Here is a 22,945-nt window from a genome sequence, read left to right on the forward strand (position 1 = left end):
TATCATGGATATACAAAGAATTATTGTAGAATACTATAAAAAACAATATGCCATCAAATTTAACAATCTAGAAAAAATAGATAAATTCCTAGAACAATACAATCTTCCTAAACTGAATCATGATGAAGCAGAAAGCCTAAACAGACGCATAAGCAGGGAGGAAATAGAAACAACTATCAAAAATCTCCCCCAAAATAAAAGTCCAGGCCAGACAGCTATACTAGTGAATTCTATAAAACATTCAAAGAAGACTTGGCTCCTCTTCTACTCAAAGTCTTCCAAAAATAATAAGAAGAAATGCTTTCAAACACATTTTATGAAGCAACTTAACTCTCATACCAAAACCTGGCAAGGACAACACAAAAAAAGAAAACTACAGACCAATATCACTAATGAATACAGATGCTAAAATACTAAACAAAATACTAGCAAATTAAATACAATAGCACATTAAAAAAATAATACATCATGATCAAGTGGGATTCATCCCAGAATTACAAGGATAGTTTAACATATATAAAACTGTCAATGTAGTACACCATATCAACAAAACAAAGTACAAAAACCATATGATCCTATCAATAGGTGCAGAAAAGGCATTCAATAAAATGCAACACAATTTTATGTTTAAAACACTCAACAAAATGGGTATAGAAGTAAAATATCTCAACATAATAAAAGCCATTTATGATAAACCATCAGATAACATCACATTAAATAGCATAAAACTGAGGACTTTTCCCCTAAAATTAGGAACAAGACAAGGTTGTCCATGCTCTCCACTCTTATTCAACATAGTGCTGGAAGTTCTAGCCATAGCAATCAGACAAGAAAAAGAAATAAAAGGCATTCATATTGGAAAAGAAGAAGTAAAGGTTTCACTTTTTGCAGATATGATCCTATACATCGAAAACCCCAAAGACTCCACAAAGAGACTACTAGAAACAATAAACCAATACAGTAAGGTCACAGAATACAAAATTAATATACAAAAGTTCATTGCCTTCCTATATGCCTACAATGAAACATCAGAAAACAAACTCAAAAAAATAATCCTCTTCATTATTGCAATAAAAAAAAAATCTAGGAATAAACATAACAAAGAATGTAAAGGACCTATATAATAAAATCTACAAAGCATTGTTAAGAGAAATCAAAAAAGATACAATAAAATGGAAAAATATTTCTTGTTCTGGATAGGAAGAATAAATATAGTCAAAATGACTATATTACCCAAAGCGATATACAAATTTAATGCAATTCTTATCAAAATTCCAATGTTATTTTTTAAAGAAATGAAACAAAAAATCATCAGATTTACAAATATTGATCGACTTACGACCTCTGCAACTTACGACCATTTGACCTTATGACCACAATTGCTAGCCACAACTGCTCCACGCCTGGCAGCACAAGCATTGCCCAGCTGGGCATACGACAGTGCGAAACAGCTTCTGGGAGCACTACCATCTCCGTGTGCACCATTTCAACTATTATCCCAGACTTGGTACAGCAATTTGTGTTTTGTGTCTTGGATATTTTTCATCAAACCCTTCCCAAGATGTCTACCAAGAGGAAATTGTGTTTGCAAATATTAAACTAGTTGTACTGTTAATGCAGTGTTTTACTTAAACCTGATGAATGTAAAAATAAGAAACAAAATGGTGTAGAGATGATACAAATGGCATAAAATGAACAAAGAAAATTATGATATATAATAATAATTAAAGAAAATTATGATAAAATATGACTTAAAGATTTTTATAACATCATTTCACAGTTCTGTACATATAGCCTACTCAACTTATGACCAAATCGTGTTACGACCGGTCTGTTGGAACCAATTGTGGTCATAAGTCGATCGCCAGCTATATATGGAACTATAAAAAACCCAGAAACCTAAGGAAAAAGAATGAAGCTGGGGGCATTACAATACCTGACTTCAAATTATATTAAAGAGCCACAATAATCAAAGCAGCATGGTATTGGCAGAAAAACAGACACTCAGACCAATGGAACAGAATAGAAAGTCCAGAAATAAAACCACATATATATGGTCAAATAATTTTCGATAAAGGGGCCAACAACATACAATGGAGAAAAGAAAGCCTCTTCAACAAATGGTGCTGGGAAAACTGGAAAGCTACATGAAAAAGAATGAAACTCGACTATGGTTTGTCCTCTTGTACTAAAATTAATTCAAAATGGATTAAAGACCTAAATATAAGACCTGAAATAATAAATTACATAGAAGAAAACATAGGTACTGAACTCATGGACCTTGGTAATAAAGAGCACTTTATGAATTTGACTCCAAAAACAAGGGAAATGAAGGCAAAGATAAATGAATGGGACTCCATCAGACTAAGAAGCTTTTGCACAGCAAGAGAAATTGACAACAAAACAAACAGACAGCCAACTAAATGGGAGATGATATTTTTAAACAACAGCTCAGATAAGGTCCTAATATTTAAAATATACAAAGAACTCATAAAACTCATCAACAAACAAACAATCCAATAAAAAAATGGGGAGAGGACATGAACAGACACTTCTCCCAGGAAGAAATACAAATGGCCAACAGATGTATGAAAAGGTGCTCATGTTCATTAGCTATTAGAGAAATGCAAATCAAAACTACAATGAGATACCACCTCACATCTGTTAGATTAGCTGTTATCAACAAGACAGGTAATAACAAATGTTGGACAGGCTGTGGAGAAAAAGGAACCCTTATCCATTGTTGGTGGGAATGTAAAGTAGTACAACCATTATGGAAGAAAGTATGATGGTTCCTCAAAAAATTAAAAATAGAGCTACCATATGACCCAGCAATCCCTCTACTGGGTATATACCCCCAAAACTCAAAAACATTGCTACGTAAAGACACATGCAGCCCCATGTTCATTGCAGCATTGTTCACAGTGGCCAAGACATGGAAACAACCAAAAAGGCCTTCAATAGATGACTGCATAAAGATGTGGCACATATATACTATGGAATACTATTCAGCCATAAGAAATGATGACATCAGATAATTTACAATATGGATGGACCTTGATAACATTACACTGAGTGAAATAAGTAAATCAGAAAAAACTAAGAACTATATGATTCCATACATAGATAAGACATAAAAAAAGAGACTCAGAGACACGGACAAGAGTGTGGTGGTTACGGGGGGGGAGAAGTGGGAGAGGAGAGAAGAGGGATGTGGTGGGGGAGGGGATGGGCACAAAGAAAACCAGATAGAAGGTGACAGAAGACAATTTCACTTTGGGTAATGGGTATGCAACATAATCAAATGTCAAAATAACCTGGAGATGTTTTCTCTGAACATATGTACCCTGATTTATCAATGTCATCCCATTAAAATTATTTTTTTTAAAAAGACAAAAAAATAATAAAATCTGTTTGCAGCTTTGAAAAAAATGTATAAAATTACCCATTTATTCGATCAGAAAAAAAAGTTATTTTTTTTATTTAAAACTTTTCTTGTTTCTTGATATAAGCCTATAATGTTATAAAATTATTTTGTAGGACTACTTTTGCTATGTTCCACAGATTTTTGAGTTCTTGTGTTCTCATTTTTATTTGTGTCAAAGTAGCTTTTGATTTCTTTCTTGATGTCCCTGTTAACCTATTTATTGTTTAGTACCATGTTATTTAGTCTCCTTGTCTTTGTGTTTTTTAGTTTGTGTGTATGTGTGATTGATTTCTAGTTTCATACCATTAGAGTCAAAGAAGATGCTTCATATGATTTCAGTCTTCTTAAATTTATTGAGACTTGTTTTGTGGTCTATCCTAGAAAATGTTCCATGTGCACTTGAAATGTATGCATATTCTGCTGCTTTGGGGTGAAAAGCACTAAAGATATTAATTAAATCCATCTGATGTAATGTGTCATTCAAGGCTGCCATTTCCTTGTTGAATTACTACCTGGATTATCTACCCAGTGATGTCAATGGCATGTTAAAATCCCCTACTATAACTGTGTTACTATTGATCTCTCCTTATATATTCATCAAGATTTGCTTTACATATTTAGGTGCTCCTATTTGGGTGCATAGATGTTTACAAATGTTATATCCTCCTGTTGGATTTCTCCTTTTATCATTATGTAGTGTCCTTCTTTGTCTCTACTATAGCCTTTGTTTTAAAGTATATAATTTGTCAAATATAAGTATTGCTACTCAGCTTTTTAGTTTTTTTTTTATTTGCAAGAAACATCTCTTTCCATTTCTTTACTTTTAGTCTTTGTGTATCTTTTGTTCTGAGTGGGTCTCTTGTAGATAGCATATATATGGGTCTTGTTTTATTATCCATTCAACTACTCTGTGTCTTTTGATTGAAGCACTTAAACAACTTGAATTTAAAGTGATTATTGATAGGTATGTATTTATTGCCATTTTATTCTTTTAACTATATTCCCGTTTTCTTCTTCCTCTTCTTTTTCTTCTCCTTCTCCTCCTTCTCCTTTATCTTCTTCTTCAGCAGACCCTTTAACATTTCTTGTAATACTGATTTGATGGTAACAAACTTATTTTGCTTTTTCTTTCTGGGAAGCTCTTTATTTCTCTTTCAATTAAATGATGTCCTTGTTGGGTATAGTAGGCTTAGTTGTAGGTCCTTGCTTTCATCACTTTAATATTTCATTCAAATTGCTTCTGTCCAAAATGTTTCTGTTGAGAAATTAGCTGACATTCTTCTGGGAGCTTCATTGTTGGTAACTCACTGTCTCTCTTGTGGCTTCTAGAATCTCTTTTTGTCTTGAACTTTTTCCATTTTCATTATGGGCCTTCTTGGTTTCATCTTGTTTGGGACTCTATGTACTTCCTTGACTTGTCAGTCTTTTTTTTTTCCTTCACCAGGTTAAGGAAGTTTTATCTCTTCAAATAGGTTCTTTAACCCTTGCTCTCTCTCTTCTGATACCCCTATGATGTGGATATTGTTATTCTTCATGTTGTTGTAAAGGTCCCTTGAAATATTCTCATTCTTTTTACTTCTTTTTCTTTTTGCTACTTTGATTGGGTGCTTTTTTTTAACCTTGTCTTTTAAATTGCTGATTTGATCTTCTGCTTCATTCTAACCTACTGTTTATTTCTTCCAGCATATCCTTTAATTCAGGTATTGTATTGTACATTTTTTACTGTTCTTTTTTTATAATTTCCATGTATTTTTTATGCTGTTGAGTATCCTTATAACCATTACATTGAACTCTATATCTGATAAATTGCTTGCGACCATTTTATTTAGCTCTTTTTCTGCAGAGTTCTCCTGTTCTTTCATTTGGGACCTCTTTCTTTGTCTCCTAATTTTAGCTGTCTCTTTTATGTTTGCATCTATGTATTAGATAGAGCTGCTATGACTCCCAGTCTTTGTGGGGTGGCCTTATGTAGTAGGTGTTCTATGGGGTTCAGTGGTGTAGTCTCCTATATCACCTGAACTGGGTACTCCAGGAATGACTCTTGTGTGAGGTATGTGAGCCCTCCTATTGTAACTGAGTTCTGATTACTATTGGCTCATTTATGCATAGGACTTACTGTGAGGCTCAACCTTGATCACAGGGAATGAGATTGGTGCTGACCACACAAAGCAGAATTTGTCTCAGCAGGGTTTGGTGTCTGACAAAATCTCGCTTTGGATATGCCATTTGTGAAGCTTATTGTGTCCTGCTCTGACATTGTCTGAAGCTGGCCACTGGGTATGTTGGTTCTATGGCTTCTTGGGAGGGACTCCTGTGCATGCCAATATAAGACACTGACTGTGACTGGTCTGCAACAACTTATATGGAGCTCCAAGCCATTCAAAGTTTGTGGCTGCCTTTTCTGGCTTGGGTGCATGCAAGGACCAATCCTCACAGCAAGACTAGCTTTTACCAACACTGAGCCCTGGGAATAGGCCAACAAAAGTCCCAAAACTCCTTAAGATTTATCTCTGTTTGCCTCTACATGTGGGTTGCCTGATAGGTTCAGTCACTGAAAGAGACTTTGGCTATACTTGAGGTGCCTGAGGTTGGTTCACAGTTAGTATCCAGGTAGGAGTGAGTAGTATTCACCAGATGGATTGTAGGTTTGTGCTCAGTGCCAGTGATGGGTCTGAGGCCACTCAGCAGATATACACAGGTATAACAAGTCTAGCTGCCACCTGCTGGATGCTCACATACCTTTGTGTTGGGGTGGCATGTCAGGAAGTCCTCAGGTTGAGACCAGCAGAGTTTATCCATTCCAAATTAGTATATATTTGGCCTTGTGGAAAGAAGGTTTGCTCTGGGCAGGCATATGAGGCAAAAACGACCCCTGTTCAAGAGCTACCCAACTCAGTCTGTCTCAGATTCTACCAGAAGAAGACTGAATTCAGCAGGGTAGGGCTGCTGGAAATCATGAGTTGAAACAATGGGGAAGTGCCCATCAAGCTTCTGAGAAGATGGAAGGTGTGGCCCAGTGCCAGAACCATACCGTTCAATTTGTTCTGGATTTTGCCTGACCTCAGCAGGGTGGAGCTACTAGGAGTCAGGTGGGTGGGGCCCCCAGGCCCAGAGCTGGAGCCCCAAGGGTGGTTCTTGTTGATCTTCGAGATCTCCTGTGAGGAAGAACCACGAGTCAGGTTCACAGGAAAGTGGAAGGAATGGCCTCCACCCCAAAGCCACACAACTCAGTCACCAACACCCCTCAGTCTGCCCAGACCTTTATACCCTGGCCAAGGCAGCTGACTCCTCAGCAGGGCATAAAGTCTACAGGGTGGGTCAAGAGGGAGTTTAGAGGGTGGAGTTATTGCTTAACACATGCCATAGTGAGAGGAGTGCTCCACCCAAGAAAGATGGTACCTGTGGTATGGGAGAATGATTCAGCACAGGAATCCTACCGCTATCCCTTCAGCTTCTTTCCCAAGGCCACAAACCCTGGACACTCCTCATGCGACTCTAGTCTACCTCATCCTCCTTCTGCCAGAGCTCAGGGTGAGAGACTGAACAAAATTTTGTGCATTGGCCTTCTAAGAGGGTACCTGCACTTCTTTGGACTCCTGTCTCCCCCTAACAGACAGAAACCCCATTGCTTTTCACAGCCAGAGGTTATGTTGGAGCCTGTTTCTGGCTTTGGTGCTCTGGGCTGGGGAGCCCAGCTTGGGGTTTAGACCCCACACTTTTCAGGGAGAGCTCCCTAAAGTTGAGATATCCCTCCAGAATCTCAGCCATCATCATGGGTCCAGCCCTTTTTATGTCTCTACCCTTCCTGTTTCAATGTACCTTCAGTAAATCCTTGATCATAAGACGTCTCTAAAGCTAGTCTTCAGTTGGTTAGTCAGGATAATTATTCTATAATTTAGTTGTAATTCCAGTTTGGTGTGGGGAGGAGGTGAGTGTAGCTTCCACTTATTCCACTGCCATCATGAATCCCTCACAAGATAATTTTTCTTAAAAGAATATAATTGTGCCTGACCTGTGGTGGCGCAGTGGATAAAGTGTCGACCTGGAACGCTGAGGTTGCCAGTTCAAAAACCCCGGACTTGCCTGGTCAAGGCACATATGGGAGTTAATGCTTCCTGCTCCTTCCCCCTTCTCTCTCTCCTCTCTCTCTAAAAATGAATAAAATTTTTTTAAAAGAATATAATTGTGATTCTCATATAGATATAAAATAAATACTCCAAAGATTTAATTTAATTTAATAATTATTGAGGGAACCTGTAAGATATTATAAACATTTCACAGGAGAATTCAAAGAGCATAACATATGTGAGGAATAAGAAAAATTGAAATTAACTTACAAATAGATATAAAACATGTCCCAATACAGGGCAATAATTAATTGTATTCCAGTAGGTACAATTCATTTGTATCATTGTAGACAAGAATATTTTCTGTTATTATCATATTTCTACAACTTAAAGAGTTATAAAATAGCACAAAAACAATGAAAGGCAGAAAAAACTTGGATGGGTGAGTCAATCAAGACACTCTTTTTATTTAACCCATTTCAAATCTTTACAGTTTTACTGATTTATTTCATAAAAGATGAATATAATATTTTCTTTCTTATAGCACAAGAAATTAAGTACTATAGGTAAAAGGCAATACCAAAGCTTTATTCCAGTCCCAGATCTAAATTTCTTAACATCCTCCTACAAGAAGAGAGAGCAAGATTATTCTTTTGTACATCAAATATAACATAGGCCAAATAACTAAAAGTTGTAGATGTTGTCTAATTCTTTTAGTATCTCTGTATTCTCTCTTATCAATATCATATCAGTAAATATTGGTTCCCACAGGGGCCCCCTAAGAGGTTCTAAGTATGATAGCCTATACTGAATAAAGGTAAAAGGAACAAATCTATTTTGAAGATTATAATTTGAATGGGAGGAAAAGTATATTAATTGTTTTTAATGTGATAAGACGTTTTTATGAAACCCATCCTGGACAGATTATTTTCAAGAGTCTGAATCAGTTCTATACTTGAGAGATTTTTATTGCTTAAAATCAAAATATGATTTCTTTTGATTTATTAACCTGTGATTACATGTGTTTGCAAAGCCCTTCACTGAGAATTCTACAGAATTAGTGACCCATGTTGTTCAGCAAGTCTAGACAAGTATTACCCTGGGGCCCAGAGTCATAAAGCTCCTGATTGAAATTATCACTGCTTCTCTGAAAATGAATCCAGGGGAAAACATGGAAATGTCTCCATGGCAACAGCCTTTTTAAGGGCTTGCTACAATATTGAAGCAAGACAAAAATTTATTTAATGCCAATTATTTATTTGCATGGACTAAACTGATTAACGATGTAATTTATATATTTTAGGCTCAACCAGGTGACAACTCTACTAGAATCCCCATCCAGACAAATCTCTACATACAAGCTGTTATTTTTGACCACATTTCCAGAAGAAAGACTTAACTACCAACATATTAGATGGTTCCCTAATTGCTTGCTAATCTTAAATGAAACCTGTAGCCAGAAATAAATTAGAATAATAAGTGAGTCCTGTAGCTGAAAAGCAAATTAGAATAATAAAAGTTACTGAAGAAATAAAGGATGAAACCATAACCTTGACTGCTTTCTTTATTGTACAGATAGCCTTTTAATATAATTTGAGATTTATTTATTTATGTTTTTTATTCCTGAGCAGTGAGACTGATTGCAACATTTCATGGGAGAAAATCTTATTGCTACTTCAGGAATACAGTAATTAGGGATACATTTTATAGCTCAGATTTTCCAAAATCAAAATGTTTCAGGTCCTACTACTACCAAATTTAGTAGACCAAGCCTTATGCCACATGGCATAAATTCATGGAATATTGATAACAGTCACACACGGGGACAGGAATAGAGAAATATAAATATAAGAGTTTCAATAGCAGTAAGTTATTAATTTTTACATCACTTACATCAGAGTAAATGAAATCTGAAATAACCCATGAGATGATGTATAAAATGAATGAAAGTAGTAGATATGTTTTAGTACCTAGATGATATGAACCCCAGGACAAGGAAGACAAGGAAAAAGAAGTCTCAGGGAAACCAGAAAATTGCAGGGAGATGAGGACTTCATAAGAGAAAAGAACTCATTCAGAGTCCACCTGTAGTTTAAAATTAATCTTTAGTTCTTCCTCTTCTCTCCATTTTCTTCTTTTCCCTTTCTAAACAATCCAATATTGAGGCAATTAGGTGGGACCAATCAAGGTAGAAGTCTCAGTGTGTGTGTGTGTGTGTGTGTGTGTGTGTGTGTGTGTGTGTGTGTGTGTGTGTTGGGGAGGAGCCCAGAGCAGAGTGCTCAGAGTTTCAATGAGGTGAGAAGAATGTATTTATGGGGGCCATAATGGTCTGGCAAAAGATATCAGATCCCAGTCAGCATGACTAGAGAGGCATTAAATTAGAATTGGATGTACTGATATGGTCTCATCATCTTCAATATACAGATACAGGATGTATGTTAACGTGTGTGTATATGCATATTCCTGCCCTCTGTCCACTGAGAGTGCCTAGGGGAGCAACACCCAGTATCAATGAGCACACCTAGCGCCCAGGTCTCAGTTTGTCAACACTGATTCCACTAAAAGGAAGCAGGGATCCTTGGGAAAATGACTGATTCCAGGGCTGAGTCAGAGAAAATATAAATCTGAAATATCTATATTGTGCCAGAAAGGAAAGAAGTTCTCTAAATATGAAGGGGATTTATCAAAAGGACACAGAACCCAGCTTGAAAGGATTCCCACTGGTCAAATCAGGAAAAGTTGGACATCAAAATAAATAATGATAACAATAAGAACAATAAATGAGTCCATTCTTATCTACATAAATAAATAAAGCGAAAGTTTGATGTTTGCATAATACCTCCCCACAAACTAACTATTACAGAGGGAACAATAGAAAATCCTGGAAGATATCATTTTCTGTAAATAATCAAAGAGAATATGATCAATATTGAGGCGAATAAATTTGTTTTCCAACTAATAAGGTGCATCAGAGGAATTCAGCTCCCTTTTGGTAATATTTCTGCCCAACTTGCATAATCTGAATTTAGTCAAGAGTAAACTCAGCGAAACCCAAATCCAGTGACATTATATGAAATAACTGGCCTGAGATTATACTAGTTACTTATACTGTAAGTATATGTATAAACTTAATTGTTCTATCTATAGATTTGCTGAAATTTTGTCATTTTTATGATTTTGAAGTTTAATTACCTAAATTTTTTTAAACATTTAAAATTTTATTTTTGAACTTTATTACATTCAATTTTCTAATGTCAAATTTTCAATTAATAAATAAGCTTTCATATATATATTTTAATAACTCACAAATAAAATTAAACATAAATATAATGACTCGTGCTCTTAAAAGTTTCAATATGACTTACAAATTTGTAAAATTTCAATTTAAAATTATGTCTAAATTAATTATTCAAATATCACATCTAAAATTATAATATGAAGGCTTACCTATTAGATACTCTATCTTCCACTATGCCAGTGTTAAAAAATGTTTTAGCTATTTTAAATATTTTTAAATATAAGTATTTAAAATATTTAAAATACTTAATAAATTTAGAGATTATTCCTATATTTAATTCCAAAGTTCAAGACACTAAATAAATCAGTTATATCATCACAAGTAATTTTTACATTAACAGAACTAAATTTACTGCTAGTAATTATTGAACACAGGTTGGAGTTTGGTTATGAGATGTACTTATTTGTTAAGGCCACCATAACCAAATCCCATAGATTCAGGATGAGAAACCTAAATAACATAAACTTATTTTATGACAGTTCTGGAGACTGAAAGTCCAAAACCAAGGTGTCAGCACATCTGGTTTCTGATGAGGCCTCTCTTCTGGAGTTGCATGTGCCAGTCTTCTGGCTCTTTTTTTTCCCCCACAAAGTCTTTCCTCTATGCAGGTATGCTTGGTATCTTCCCAAGTGTCAAAATTTCTTTTTCTTATGAGAACAGTAATCAGGTTGAATTAGAATCTACCCTAATCACCTCATTTTAGCTTACCTCTTTATAGGCCCTAACTTAAAGTACAGTCATGTCCTAAAGTACTGGGGTGCTAGAGGTAGTGTTTCAACTATGAAATGAATTTGATGGGGATGTAAGGGGGACACAGTTCAACCTTTAACATGGGGTGCAAACTACAAATGTCCAGTACATTTTTCTCATGATAAGACTCTCTCAGCCAATGCTAAGCTGAATCTAGACCTCTGAAGATTTCAATATCCCATCTTTAAATATGAGTTTCTTTTCTTTCCAAGAGCCTTGGATTCAATGTCCTATTACCTAATTTTATGGTCTGATTTGAGTTTGCAACACCTGCCCAGGTTGATTGATATCCAAGGGGTCTATAGTAAGGCTTTATTTTATTGTTGTATTGTTTTTATATTCCTTCTATCAGCAGTGCCACAACTCCTTTAAATATTTAAGTGATATATGATTGTATTGAGCATATCTCTGATGCCTTGTACTGTGGTCACAGTTCTAAGGTCAAATTAATATAACTATAGGAAATTGGAAATTCCTGTCATGTAAGCTCATTAAGATGACTTTCACCCAGCACAGAAGAGAGAGCAATTAAAGAGCTGTTATGCCTGAGTCCAGGGTACACGCACAAAGTAATTTTAACCTAGAGCTAATGGTTAAATGCGGGGCCAACGAAAGGGAATATGTGAAATGTCTGTGAGAATCAGCAGGACAGTGGGCCAGAGACAAAGTACCAAAGAATGAGCTAGCTGACCGAAAGGAAATTAAACAAGAAATTGAGCAATGCAATAAAGAGCAAAGAACCTTAAGAACCAGACTCTTTGGCAAGCTAATGTTGGTGATTGGCCAAATCACTTTATCTCTCCAGACTTTGGCTCTTGAAGGTCCCTTCAAAATTTAAAACATCTATGATTTCTCCTTGCTGTTTTTCTAATCTATTTATAGACTCTTTCAGCTGAATAGAATAGCCTTCCAGGTTAACTGTAATTTTCTCCAAGTGATAGCTTAAATGTGTTATCCAAGTTTCTGGTTGCAAGTGATGGAAATCCAATTTAAACCTTTATTATAAAAACACAAAGGTGTCTCCCATAATTAAGCAAAATAATAGGTCTGCATTCTGCATCCCAGAAATAACACTGGGGAACAAAATTTTTGTTGCATCCACAAAAACACTTGTTCTTACCTAATTCAAGTGTGCTGATCTCAAATCTGACATTAGTTTTTCTCTGTAAGCTACAGTTTATTTGCAATTCAAGATTTTAGGTTTTTATCTTATTGTAAAATTTTCAACATTTAGTTTAACATAATGAAGTAGAATGTCTTCTTGGGCATCATCTTTGTGAAAATATAATAATTTATATAATGCAGTAAATACACTAAAAGATATGATTGCATCAGAATTTGTCTACAATTTTGAAACAGAACATATTAAAACACTTATTTTAATCATAAAATTTGCGCAAAACTTGTTTAAATTTTATTCAGGCAAAAATTTGCGTTTGTAGCTCTTATGTTTGTGTACTTGTTGAGGAAAATCTCGTTTGATGCTCCAGCAGTAGTCTGCTCATCACTAACAGCTCCAAGATTTTCGGGAAATTCATCAGGAAGTGAATCTTAACGCTCATGTTACATCCAATGTCGTGAAAACCAATAGCATCCTTTGAAACAAAGAATGTACCAACCAAAAGTTCATAGTTTTCTGCTTTTTGTTGCCAAGGAAGTTCTTTGTAACTGCCACAAAAGACTGCCATGCTGCTTTCTCCTCTTTATTCATCTTCCTGGAAAATTATTCGTGACATATGAGGATTTGAATTGGAGGTCCATCAAACACACCTGCTTTTATCTTCTCGAAAGACAAGGCAGGAAAAGCAGAAATAATATGTTGAAAGCATTCACTTTCTCTATTCAAAGCCCAAACAAACTGCTTCATTAAGCCAAGTTTGATGTGAAGTGGGAAAAAAATGATCCTGTCTCAATTAACTGCAGATTCATTCACAATATTTTGCATCCCTACTTCCAGAACTTCACATTTTGGCCACTCCTTCTGTGTCCAGTGTTTCTCCTGGGCTTGGCTCTCCCACAAACACAGAAAGAAAGGATACTTTGTGAAACCTCTCTGTTGCCCTAACAGGAAATTTACCATTTTAAGATCCACACAAATGATCCAGTTATGCTCCTCATACTTCAGAAAGTCGAGGACAATTTTTTTTAAGTTATTAATTTGTTGGGTTTTTTTTTTATTTTTATTTTATTTATTCGGTTTTTTAGAGAGGAGAGAGAGAGGGAGAGAGAAGGGGGGAGGAGCTGGAAGCATCAACTCCCATATGTGCCTTGACCAGGCAAGCCCAGGGTTTTGAACCGGCGACCTCAGCATTTCCAGGTCGACGCTTTATCCACTGCGCCACCACAGGTCAGGCTCGAGGACAATTTTTATGTCATTATAATCTTCTCGTAGATGAGTTGAATAATCAATTGGAACCACTGCATAAACATTACCATTGTGTAAAAGAAGACATTTCAGACTCCATTTAGAGCTGTCAAGAAATGCCGCCATTCTGTTGGACTTTAAGTGGTAACACCTAGCTGGCTGAAAAGACTACTGATATCATGACAGTAAACAAAGTGTTTGTCTTCGGAAAAAAAGTCCACAAAAATTTGCTCACACTTCCTGAAATGGGATACTTTAGCTGACTGGTGAAGTACATCCTTTTCTTGAAGCCTGGAGGCTAATAACTCAGCTGCTTTCTTTGATAGGCCCAAATCTTTTACTAAGTCATTCAATTCTGATTAGCTAAACTGCTGAGGGGTTAATGACTGCTTGGCATCAGAAGAAGACCCTTCAGATTCTACAACCATCTCCTGATGCATCTTATCAAAATACACTTGATCACCATGTTCAGCTTCTTCAAACTTAGTAGAAATGAAACCATTGAAAACTGGAACCAGGAGTGTCTCAGAGTGTGGGATAAGTTGTATTGCTGAAGGAATATTAGGATATGTGATCATATGCCATTTTTTTCTTGCCAATGTCCTTTATATGGATCAGCCAGAAATAACAGTCACTGCTGTGGTTCTTAGGTTCACGCCAAACCATGGGAATACCAAAAGGCATTCCTTTGCATTTTTTTTGTCCAGTCATGAAGCATTTCCTCACAATTATGACACACAATATGAAGAGCCCAATTCTTGTCATGATCTCCAAGGGGAACTTGAAAATAGGCAATATATGCATGTGTCACAAATGATGAAATATTGCGCCTTTGACGTTGAAGTGTGTAACAGCCACATATATAACAGAAGGTGTCAGGACTATTCTTACATTTCTGCCTACTCGAAGAAGCCATGATTCAATCTTAAAACAAAATAAGAGGGTGTTTTTATCAGTTAATAAGTTTTTACATTTAAAAACAACTACAATTATTTAAAAGTGATGTTTGTAAAACATTAATTGCCTTGTGGTTATGTCCAATGCAAGAGTTGTTGCCCTTTAACTTCAACTTAAAAACCAATGCATGCCATTAACTGTAACAAAAAGAAATTAAAATTGCATAAAAACTAGAGCATACACCAAAGAATAGATTTCATATTTGGAATCAGCAATGCAGAGATATATAGAAACAGTTCTAAAACCTCATGCAACATAAAATGAAAAAAACAATTGTTCCCCAGTGTAATCATAGTCAAACACTTGAATACTTTCAGAACTCCCACTTTATTCATTACTCTGTTCATTTTTGCATCATTATTCTCTCTTCTGATAAAACAGGTTATTTCTCCAGATACACAATATCTCTCTCTCTCCACCCCTCCCTTTGATTCTCCCCCTTCTCTTTCTCTCTTCCCCCTTTCTCTTTCCTTTCTTCCTTTCCCCACTCTCTTTTTTCCATGTCCAGAATCCCAGAAAAGAGACAGGATTCAGCTTTAATCAGCAGCCCAGCCCCCACTAAAATTTAAAATCTAAAATGGTCAGGCTGTGCAGTTATGTTCCCCATTATTATAGCAACTATGATAACCTTGTAAATAAATGGAAAAAGGCAACTGCCTGACAAAACAAAGCATCCAGTTCAATGCGAGTTAGAGAGAAAGTGTAAGAGGAAAATGAGAAGTCTGGGATGCTCGGGTACTCGGTCATTGGAGCAGCAGCAGCAATTCATTCTTCCTCATTTCACTGGTGGTGACAACAGAATGAAAACCAGCAGTAGCAATGATACTGGATGAATATTCTCTGTGTGGGCTTTCTATCTTATAACACAATTTTCTTAGATAAGCAATTACACAATCAGAACTGCCTGATATATGAGTAGCCTCTTTAATTTTATTGTATCTCCCAGAATAATGTGATTAAAACAATAAGCAATAATTATAAACTATTTTACTCTCAAGGAAATATCTACCCATTTATTTATGGAGACCAGTTGTGAGCCAGATGCTCCTCCAGGGCACAATGGTAAGTACTTCCCTGAAGAAATTCGCCAGTTTGGAATAAAAAGGAATCTAAGAGATCTTATGCTTGTACTGTTGTTGCTGTTGTTCTTGCTATTGTAAATGAATTTCCCTCTTACTACAGCTACCAGATGATTGCTGAAGATACTGCATCTGTTGGCCAAGACTTTCCAGAACCATATTAAATCATAAGGGCGATGATACTAGTTTATTGAGAATACCACTAGGGAAGTATTTCCCAAAACATGTTCTGTAGCACACTAATCTTTTTAATGTATCTGCCCCCCCAAAAAAATCTGTGATTAAATGAGGCTGTAAAATTGCATACCACAGCTTTCTTCTAGAGATTCACAATATGACATATTATTGACTGTGAGAAGTTCCAAAGTAAAGAGAGCTCTATAAATTTGTTTAATCTAAGTTACGAAATTGTCCACTGATCAACATGCATTCATTTTGCCATGAAACACTTATTTGGGTCTGCATTACTTGAGGCTTTTTGTTGTTATCTGCAAGCCACAAAAACAAATCTCATACATTTAAGCAGAAAAAAAGAAAATACTAGTGTCCACAGAAGAGCTGATATCTGAGACTCAGTACAAAATGAATACAAACTATTCTAGAAGGATTCCTGTCAAACACTACCAGTAATAAAGCTGAGCTATAATTATTCCCTATTCTCTGTCTCTCAGATCCAAATTTCAAATTCTTGGGAGGGAAAAACCTAATAAGCCACAATATGTTCAGTTGTCCATCCCTGGATCAGTCAGCAATAGTCAAAGTCAGATGGTAGATGTAACACCTACTAGACCAGGGGTCCCCAAACTACGGCCCGCGGGCCACATGCGGCCCCCTGAGGCCATTTATCTGCCCCCCCCCGCTGCACTTCCGGAAGGGGCACCTCTTTCATTGGTGGTCAGTGAAAGGAGCATAGTTCCCATTGAAATACTGGTCAGTTTGTTGATTTAAATTTACTTGTTCTTTATTTTAAATATTGTATTTGTTCCCGTTTTGTTTTTTACTTTAAAATAAGATATGTGCAGTGTGCATAGGGATTTGTTCATAGTTATTTTTATAGTCCAGCCCTCCAACGGTCTGAGGGACAGTGAACTGGCCCCCTGTGTAAAAAGTTTGGGGACCCCTGTACTAGACCATCCCTGTGTCCCAAGGGCTACAGTCATTCCTCACCATATCGTGATTCACTTTTCACGGTCTCACTGTATCACAGATTTTTAAATTGTATATATCTAATTTTGTGTCGTGGATTTTTTGCTATATCATGGGATTTTGTAGTATAAAGGTATTTTTATATATTTATTATTTTAATTATTTTGCACCATCACCTTCATCATCATCAGTATGCACAGCTAATTCATTATTATCTTCATCATTCAAGTTGTAGTATCAGTATATATTCACTGGGGAGTACCCATATAGAATTTTATATATTGTTAAAATTACATAGGTTTAAGAGTGTAGAATGTGTTTAAGAGCATAGAAAGTGTTTATAAGAGTGTGGGAAAGGTTTATTAGAGTGTGAGGAGGGTTTATAAAGCCTTAAAATATATATAAATAATAAAATAAATAAAATGTTACTTTGCAAATTTTCGCCTATTGCGTAAGGTTCTGAAATCTAACCCCTGTGATAGACGAGGGACCACTGTATTTATATTTATAGAAAGATTATCATAAGTTGAGAAGAAAGCCCAAAAATTTCCTACTATAAAATCTCTTGATACTAGTATATTAAGACAAACTTTGATAAAAACCATTTTTGTGATGTTACATTAATTTTTTAGTTTTAGTATACTGGCTATATACGCCTATTCTTAATTTTGTTTTGAGATTTAAGGAAGTCCAGTATTTCCTCCCAAATGCAGTTTTGTTATCAATTAAAAATATTATTATAAATCAAATTAAGTTAATATAATATTAACTTATTATATTACTTATTTTATATAATATAATTTTATTTTATTAGTATAAATAAAATTAAGTTATATAATATGTTATGAGTATAAATTTCGAAATGCATTCCAGGTTAAAATGTTTTGGGGTTTTTTTTGGTATTTTTCCATAGTTAGAAGTGGGGAGGCAGACAGACTCCCACATTCACAGGACCGGGATCCACCCAGCATGCCCACCAGGGGGCGATGCTCTGCCCAACTGGGGCATTGCTCTGTTGTGGTGGGAGCCATTCTAGCACTTGAGGCAGAGGCCATGGAGCCATCCTCAGTGCCTGGGGCAAACTTTGCTCCAATGGAGCCTTGGCTGCAGGAGGGGAAGAGAGAGATAGAAAGGAAGGACAGGGGGAAGGGTGGAGAAGCAGATGGGCATTTTTCCTGTGTGTCCTGGCTGGGAATCAAACCTGGGACTTTCAAACACTGGGTCGACACTCTACCGCTGAGCCAACAAGCCAGGGAAAAATGCTTCTTGAATGATTTTTAAAATAAACTGTCCAAATTGGTTTTGCTCATTATTATTTGAGATTTTTGCAACTATATTTATGAGAGTGCTTTCTTTCTATATAGGTTTTTTTTTCTTATTTGCCATTAAAACTTTATTCTGAACACTGCATATTGAATTTTATAACATTTTAAATTGATCGACTTTATTTTCTTAGATAAGTTTTAGGTTTACAGAAAAATTAAGCAGAAAGTACTGTCATTTTCCATATACCTCTTCTCCCCACACTTTTAGTTTCCCTTGTTGTTAACATTTTGCATTAGTGTAATTTGTTACAATTGATGAACCAATATTAAAAAGTACATGATATCCATTAGGGATCACCCTTTGCCTTGTTCAGTTCCATGGGTTTTACCAATTGCATACTGTGTTGTGTCTACCATGACATTATCAAGGCAAACATCTAAATATAAATCCCCAAATATCCCTTGTGCCCCACCTACTCATCCCTCTGCCTTACCTTCTTTAATCTCTGGCAGCCACTTTTTTTTTTCACTGTGTCTATAGTTTTGTCTTTTCCAGCATGTCACATAGTTAGAATCATATAGTACGCAGCTTTTCAGATCAGCTTCTTTTACTTTGCAATATGCATTTAAGTTTCCTCAAGATCTATTCATGACTTGGTCACTCCTTTCTTTTTTTATCACTGAATAATATTCCATTGTATGGATGCACCAGCATTTGTTTGCTTATCTTTCAGAGAGCATCTTAACTGCTTTCAATTTTGACAATTATGAGTAAGAATGCTGTAAACAGTTGTGTGCAAGTTTTTATGTAGACATAGATTTTCAACTCATACCTAGGAGTGTGATTGCTGGATCATATTCTCTAAGATTTTGTTTAGCTTGTAAGAAACTGCCAAACTATCTTCCAAATTATCTGTACTAGCATTGAGTTACAGTTTCTTTTATTCCACATCCTTTTCAGCTTTTGGCATTGTCAGTGTTTTGGATTTTAGCCATTCAAATAGACATGTAGTGGTATTTGTTTGTATTTTCCCCTCTAAACTACATTTTTAAAATCTTGTTGAATTATGCTTTGCAAATAACTAACAATGACAAAATATACATTTATTTTAAAGTGTCTTGTTTTTTCATGAATTCCTAATATTCCTTCTACTCTTCCCCCACCAAAACAGCAAGCAAATCAAATCATGAAATAAGGAATTCCTGGTTGCTCACTTACTCAATGAAAATGGTGTGGTTACCATGCTTATCTTCTCATTTTTTAAACTATGGTACGATTAGTATAACATAAAATTTACCAACGTAACCATTTTTAAGTGTTCAGTTCAGTAGTGTGAAGTACATTCACACTGTTGGTCAACCAATCTCCAGAACTCTTCATCTTGCAAAACTGACAACACTAGAATATCTTTTAAAAGTTAGTGCTCCCAAAAACTCAGAAACATTGATACATAAAGACACATGCAGCCCCATGTTCATTGCAGCATTGTTCACAGTGGCCAGGACATGGAAACAACCAAAAAGCCTGTCAATAGATGACTGGATAAAGAAGATGTGGCACATATACACTATGGAATACTACTCAGCCATAAGAAATGATGACATCGGATCATTTACAGCAAAATGGTGGGATCTTGATAACATTATACGAAGTGAAATAAGTAAATCAGAAAAAAACAGGAACTGCATTATTCCATACGTAGGTGGGACATAAAAGTGAAACTAAGAGACATTGATAAGAGTGTGGTGGTTATGGGGGGAGGGGGGAAAGGGAAAGGGAAAGGGGGAGGGGGAGGGGCACAAAGAAAACTAGATAGAAGGTGACAGAGGACAATCTGACTTTGGGTGATGGGTATGCAACATAATTGAAAGACAAGATAACCTGGACTTGTTGATCTTTGAATATATGTATCCTGATTTATTGATGTCGCCCCATTAAAAAATAAAAGTATAATAAAAAAAATAAAAAATAAAATATTAAAAAAAAAAGTCAATGCTCTAATCTTTAGCTTTAAGTACACACATAATTTTTGTAAGCACAGTTTCAAATAGTTCTAAGCTTCAAGCCAGAGATTTAGTCTTAGGTCAGCCCGAAATAAAACACTAATTTTTTTCAACATTTTTTTTCAAATTTTACTCTCTTTCAATGTGTGTGTGCAAGTATAAAAGGCTATTTTTGTCTATAAAATAGGTTTAAACATTTAATAGTTTGACACTTTAATATTTCAAAATATTTCCTCCTGGATGGCTCTTCCTAAAGAGGAATGTATCCTTTCATTAAAGGAGCTGACACATTACAGTAATTGTTCCTGTGTCTTTTTTTTTTTTTTTTTTTGTCTTTCCTTGTTTTTAGTGATTAAATGCTTCTTTGAAGTCAGAGGACAGCCTTTCATGGTATGTACTCAAATCTGTAGATACTCAAATAACTACATCCTTGTTGAAGGAGATTGTTTTTAAATATATGAACCAAAGGAAAGACAATTATGTAAGATGATGATCTTACTGGATTTCTAAGAGTCCTAGATCTCTATGCTACAATCTGTCCAGTCAGGCCACAAGGTCACAAGGTCCAGACAGGAGGCCAGTGGATGGGTCTGGTCACATGCTCTTTCTTATTCCCTTTCAACTACTCTTATCTATCTATCTATCATCCATCTATTTATCTATCTATCTATCATCTATCTATGTTAGTGAAAGAGAGAAAAAGAGAGAGGGACAGACAGGAAAGGAGAGATAGAAGCATCAATTCTTCATTGTGGCACCTTAGTTGTTTATTGATTACTTTTTCATATGGCCTTGACCTGGGAGATCCAGCTGAGCCAGTGATCCTTGCTCAAGCCAGCGACCTTTGGGCTCAAGGCAGCAATCAAATATTTTCTATGATCCCACGCTCAAGCCAGTGACTCCATGCTCAAGCTGGATGAGCCCATGCTCAAGCCAGCAACCTTGGGATTTTGAACCTGGGTCCTCAGCATCCCAGACCAATGCTCTATCCATTGTACCATCATCTGGTCAAGCTGTTTTTATATTTTTTAATTGAATTTATTGGGGTGACATTAGTTAATATAATTATATAGGTTTCAGAGTTACAATTCTTTAATCCATCATCTGTATATTGTATTATGTGTTCACCACCCCAAGTCAGGCATCCCTCTATCACCATTTATCCCCCCTTTACCCTCACCTACCCCTCCCCATCCACCTTTCCTTCTGGTCATCACACACTGTTTGTTGTCTGTGTCTATGAGGATTTTTCCTTCAACCTTTCACCTTTTTCACCCTGCATCAAAACCCCTTTCTCCTTAACTGCTATCAGTCTGTTCTCTGTATCTATGAATCTGTTTCTACTTTGTTTGTTAGTTCATTAGATTTCACATATAAGTGAAATCATATGGAACTTGTCTTTCTCTGGCTGACTTATTTCACTTAGTATAATGCTCTCCTGGTCCATCCATGCTGTCACAAAGGGTAAGATTTTTTTACAGCCAAGTAGCATTCCACTGTGTAAATGTACCTCAGCTTTTTTATCCACTCATCTACTGGTGGGCACTTGGGCTGCTTTTTAATCTTGGCTATTGTAAATAACACTGCAGTGAGCATAGAAGTTCATAAACTCTTTCAAATTAGTGTTTCAAGTTTCTTAAGATGTATTTCCAGAAGTGGAATTTCTGGATCATAAGACATTTCCATTTTTAATTTTTGGACGTAACTCCATACTGCTTTCCAGAGTGGCTGCATCAATCTGCATTCCCACCAAGAGTAAACAAAGTTCCCCTTTTCTCCACATCCTCACCTACACTTGTTTGTTGATTTATTGTCAATAGCCAATGTGAAAGATATGAAGTGATATCTCATTGTGGTTTTATTTTGCATTTACTGATGATTAGTGACATTGAACATCATTTCCTATGTCTATTGGCCATTTGTATGTCTTCTTTGAAGAAGTGTCTATCAGGTTCTTTGTCCATTTTTTCATGGAATTGTTTTGGTGTTGCATTTTATCTTTTTTTTAATAAATTTTGCATTTTAAACCTTTATTAGATGTATCACTGGCAAATATTTCTCCCAATAAGTGGGTTGTCTTTTCATTTTGTTGATGTGCAGTAGTACTGTCTTAATTCATAATTTTCTAATGATATGTTGAACATCCTTTCATATGCTTATTTTCCATCTATATTTCTTTTTTGGTGAGATATTTGTTCACATATTTTGCCCATTTTTTAATTGGACCATTTTTTATTGTGAGGGTTTTTTTAATTAATTAATTTATTTTTTAATTTATTCATTTTAGAGAGGAGAGAGGGAGACAGACAGAGAGAGAGAGAGAGAAGAGGGAGGGGAGGAGCTGGAAGCATCAACTCCCATATGTGCCTTGACCAGGCAAGCCCAGGGTTTCGAACTGGCGACCTCAGCATTTCCAGGTCGACGCTTTATCCACTGCGCCACCACAGGTCAGGCTTTATTGTGAGTTTTAAGAGTTCTTTGTAAATTTTGAACATTAGTCCTTCATCAGGTATTTGTTTTGCAAATACTTTTTCCCATTTATACCTTTTCTTTTCATTCTCTTAATGTGTGTGTGTGTGTATAAAAT

At 35.8% G+C, this 22,945-nt stretch overlaps 1 protein-coding gene across 2 annotated transcripts in view; it reads left to right on the plus strand.

The window, feature by feature from the left end:
- Nucleotides 1–8,893, plus strand: part of CFAP299 (cilia and flagella associated protein 299) — a 744,166-nt gene extending 735,273 nt beyond the window's left edge. For both annotated transcript variants that reach the window (XM_066386151.1, XM_066386150.1), the window contains one exon: nt 8,798–8,893. In XM_066386151.1, the coding sequence (XP_066242248.1) occupies nt 8,798–8,893 (96 nt within the window). The remainder of the gene's footprint in view (nt 1–8,797) is intronic.
- The last annotated feature ends 14,052 nt before the right edge of the window (nt 8,894–22,945 follow it).

This window comes from Saccopteryx leptura, chromosome 5 (genome assembly GCF_036850995.1).
Source record: "Saccopteryx leptura isolate mSacLep1 chromosome 5, mSacLep1_pri_phased_curated, whole genome shotgun sequence".
Classification (NCBI taxonomy): Eukaryota; Metazoa; Chordata; class Mammalia; order Chiroptera; family Emballonuridae; genus Saccopteryx; species Saccopteryx leptura.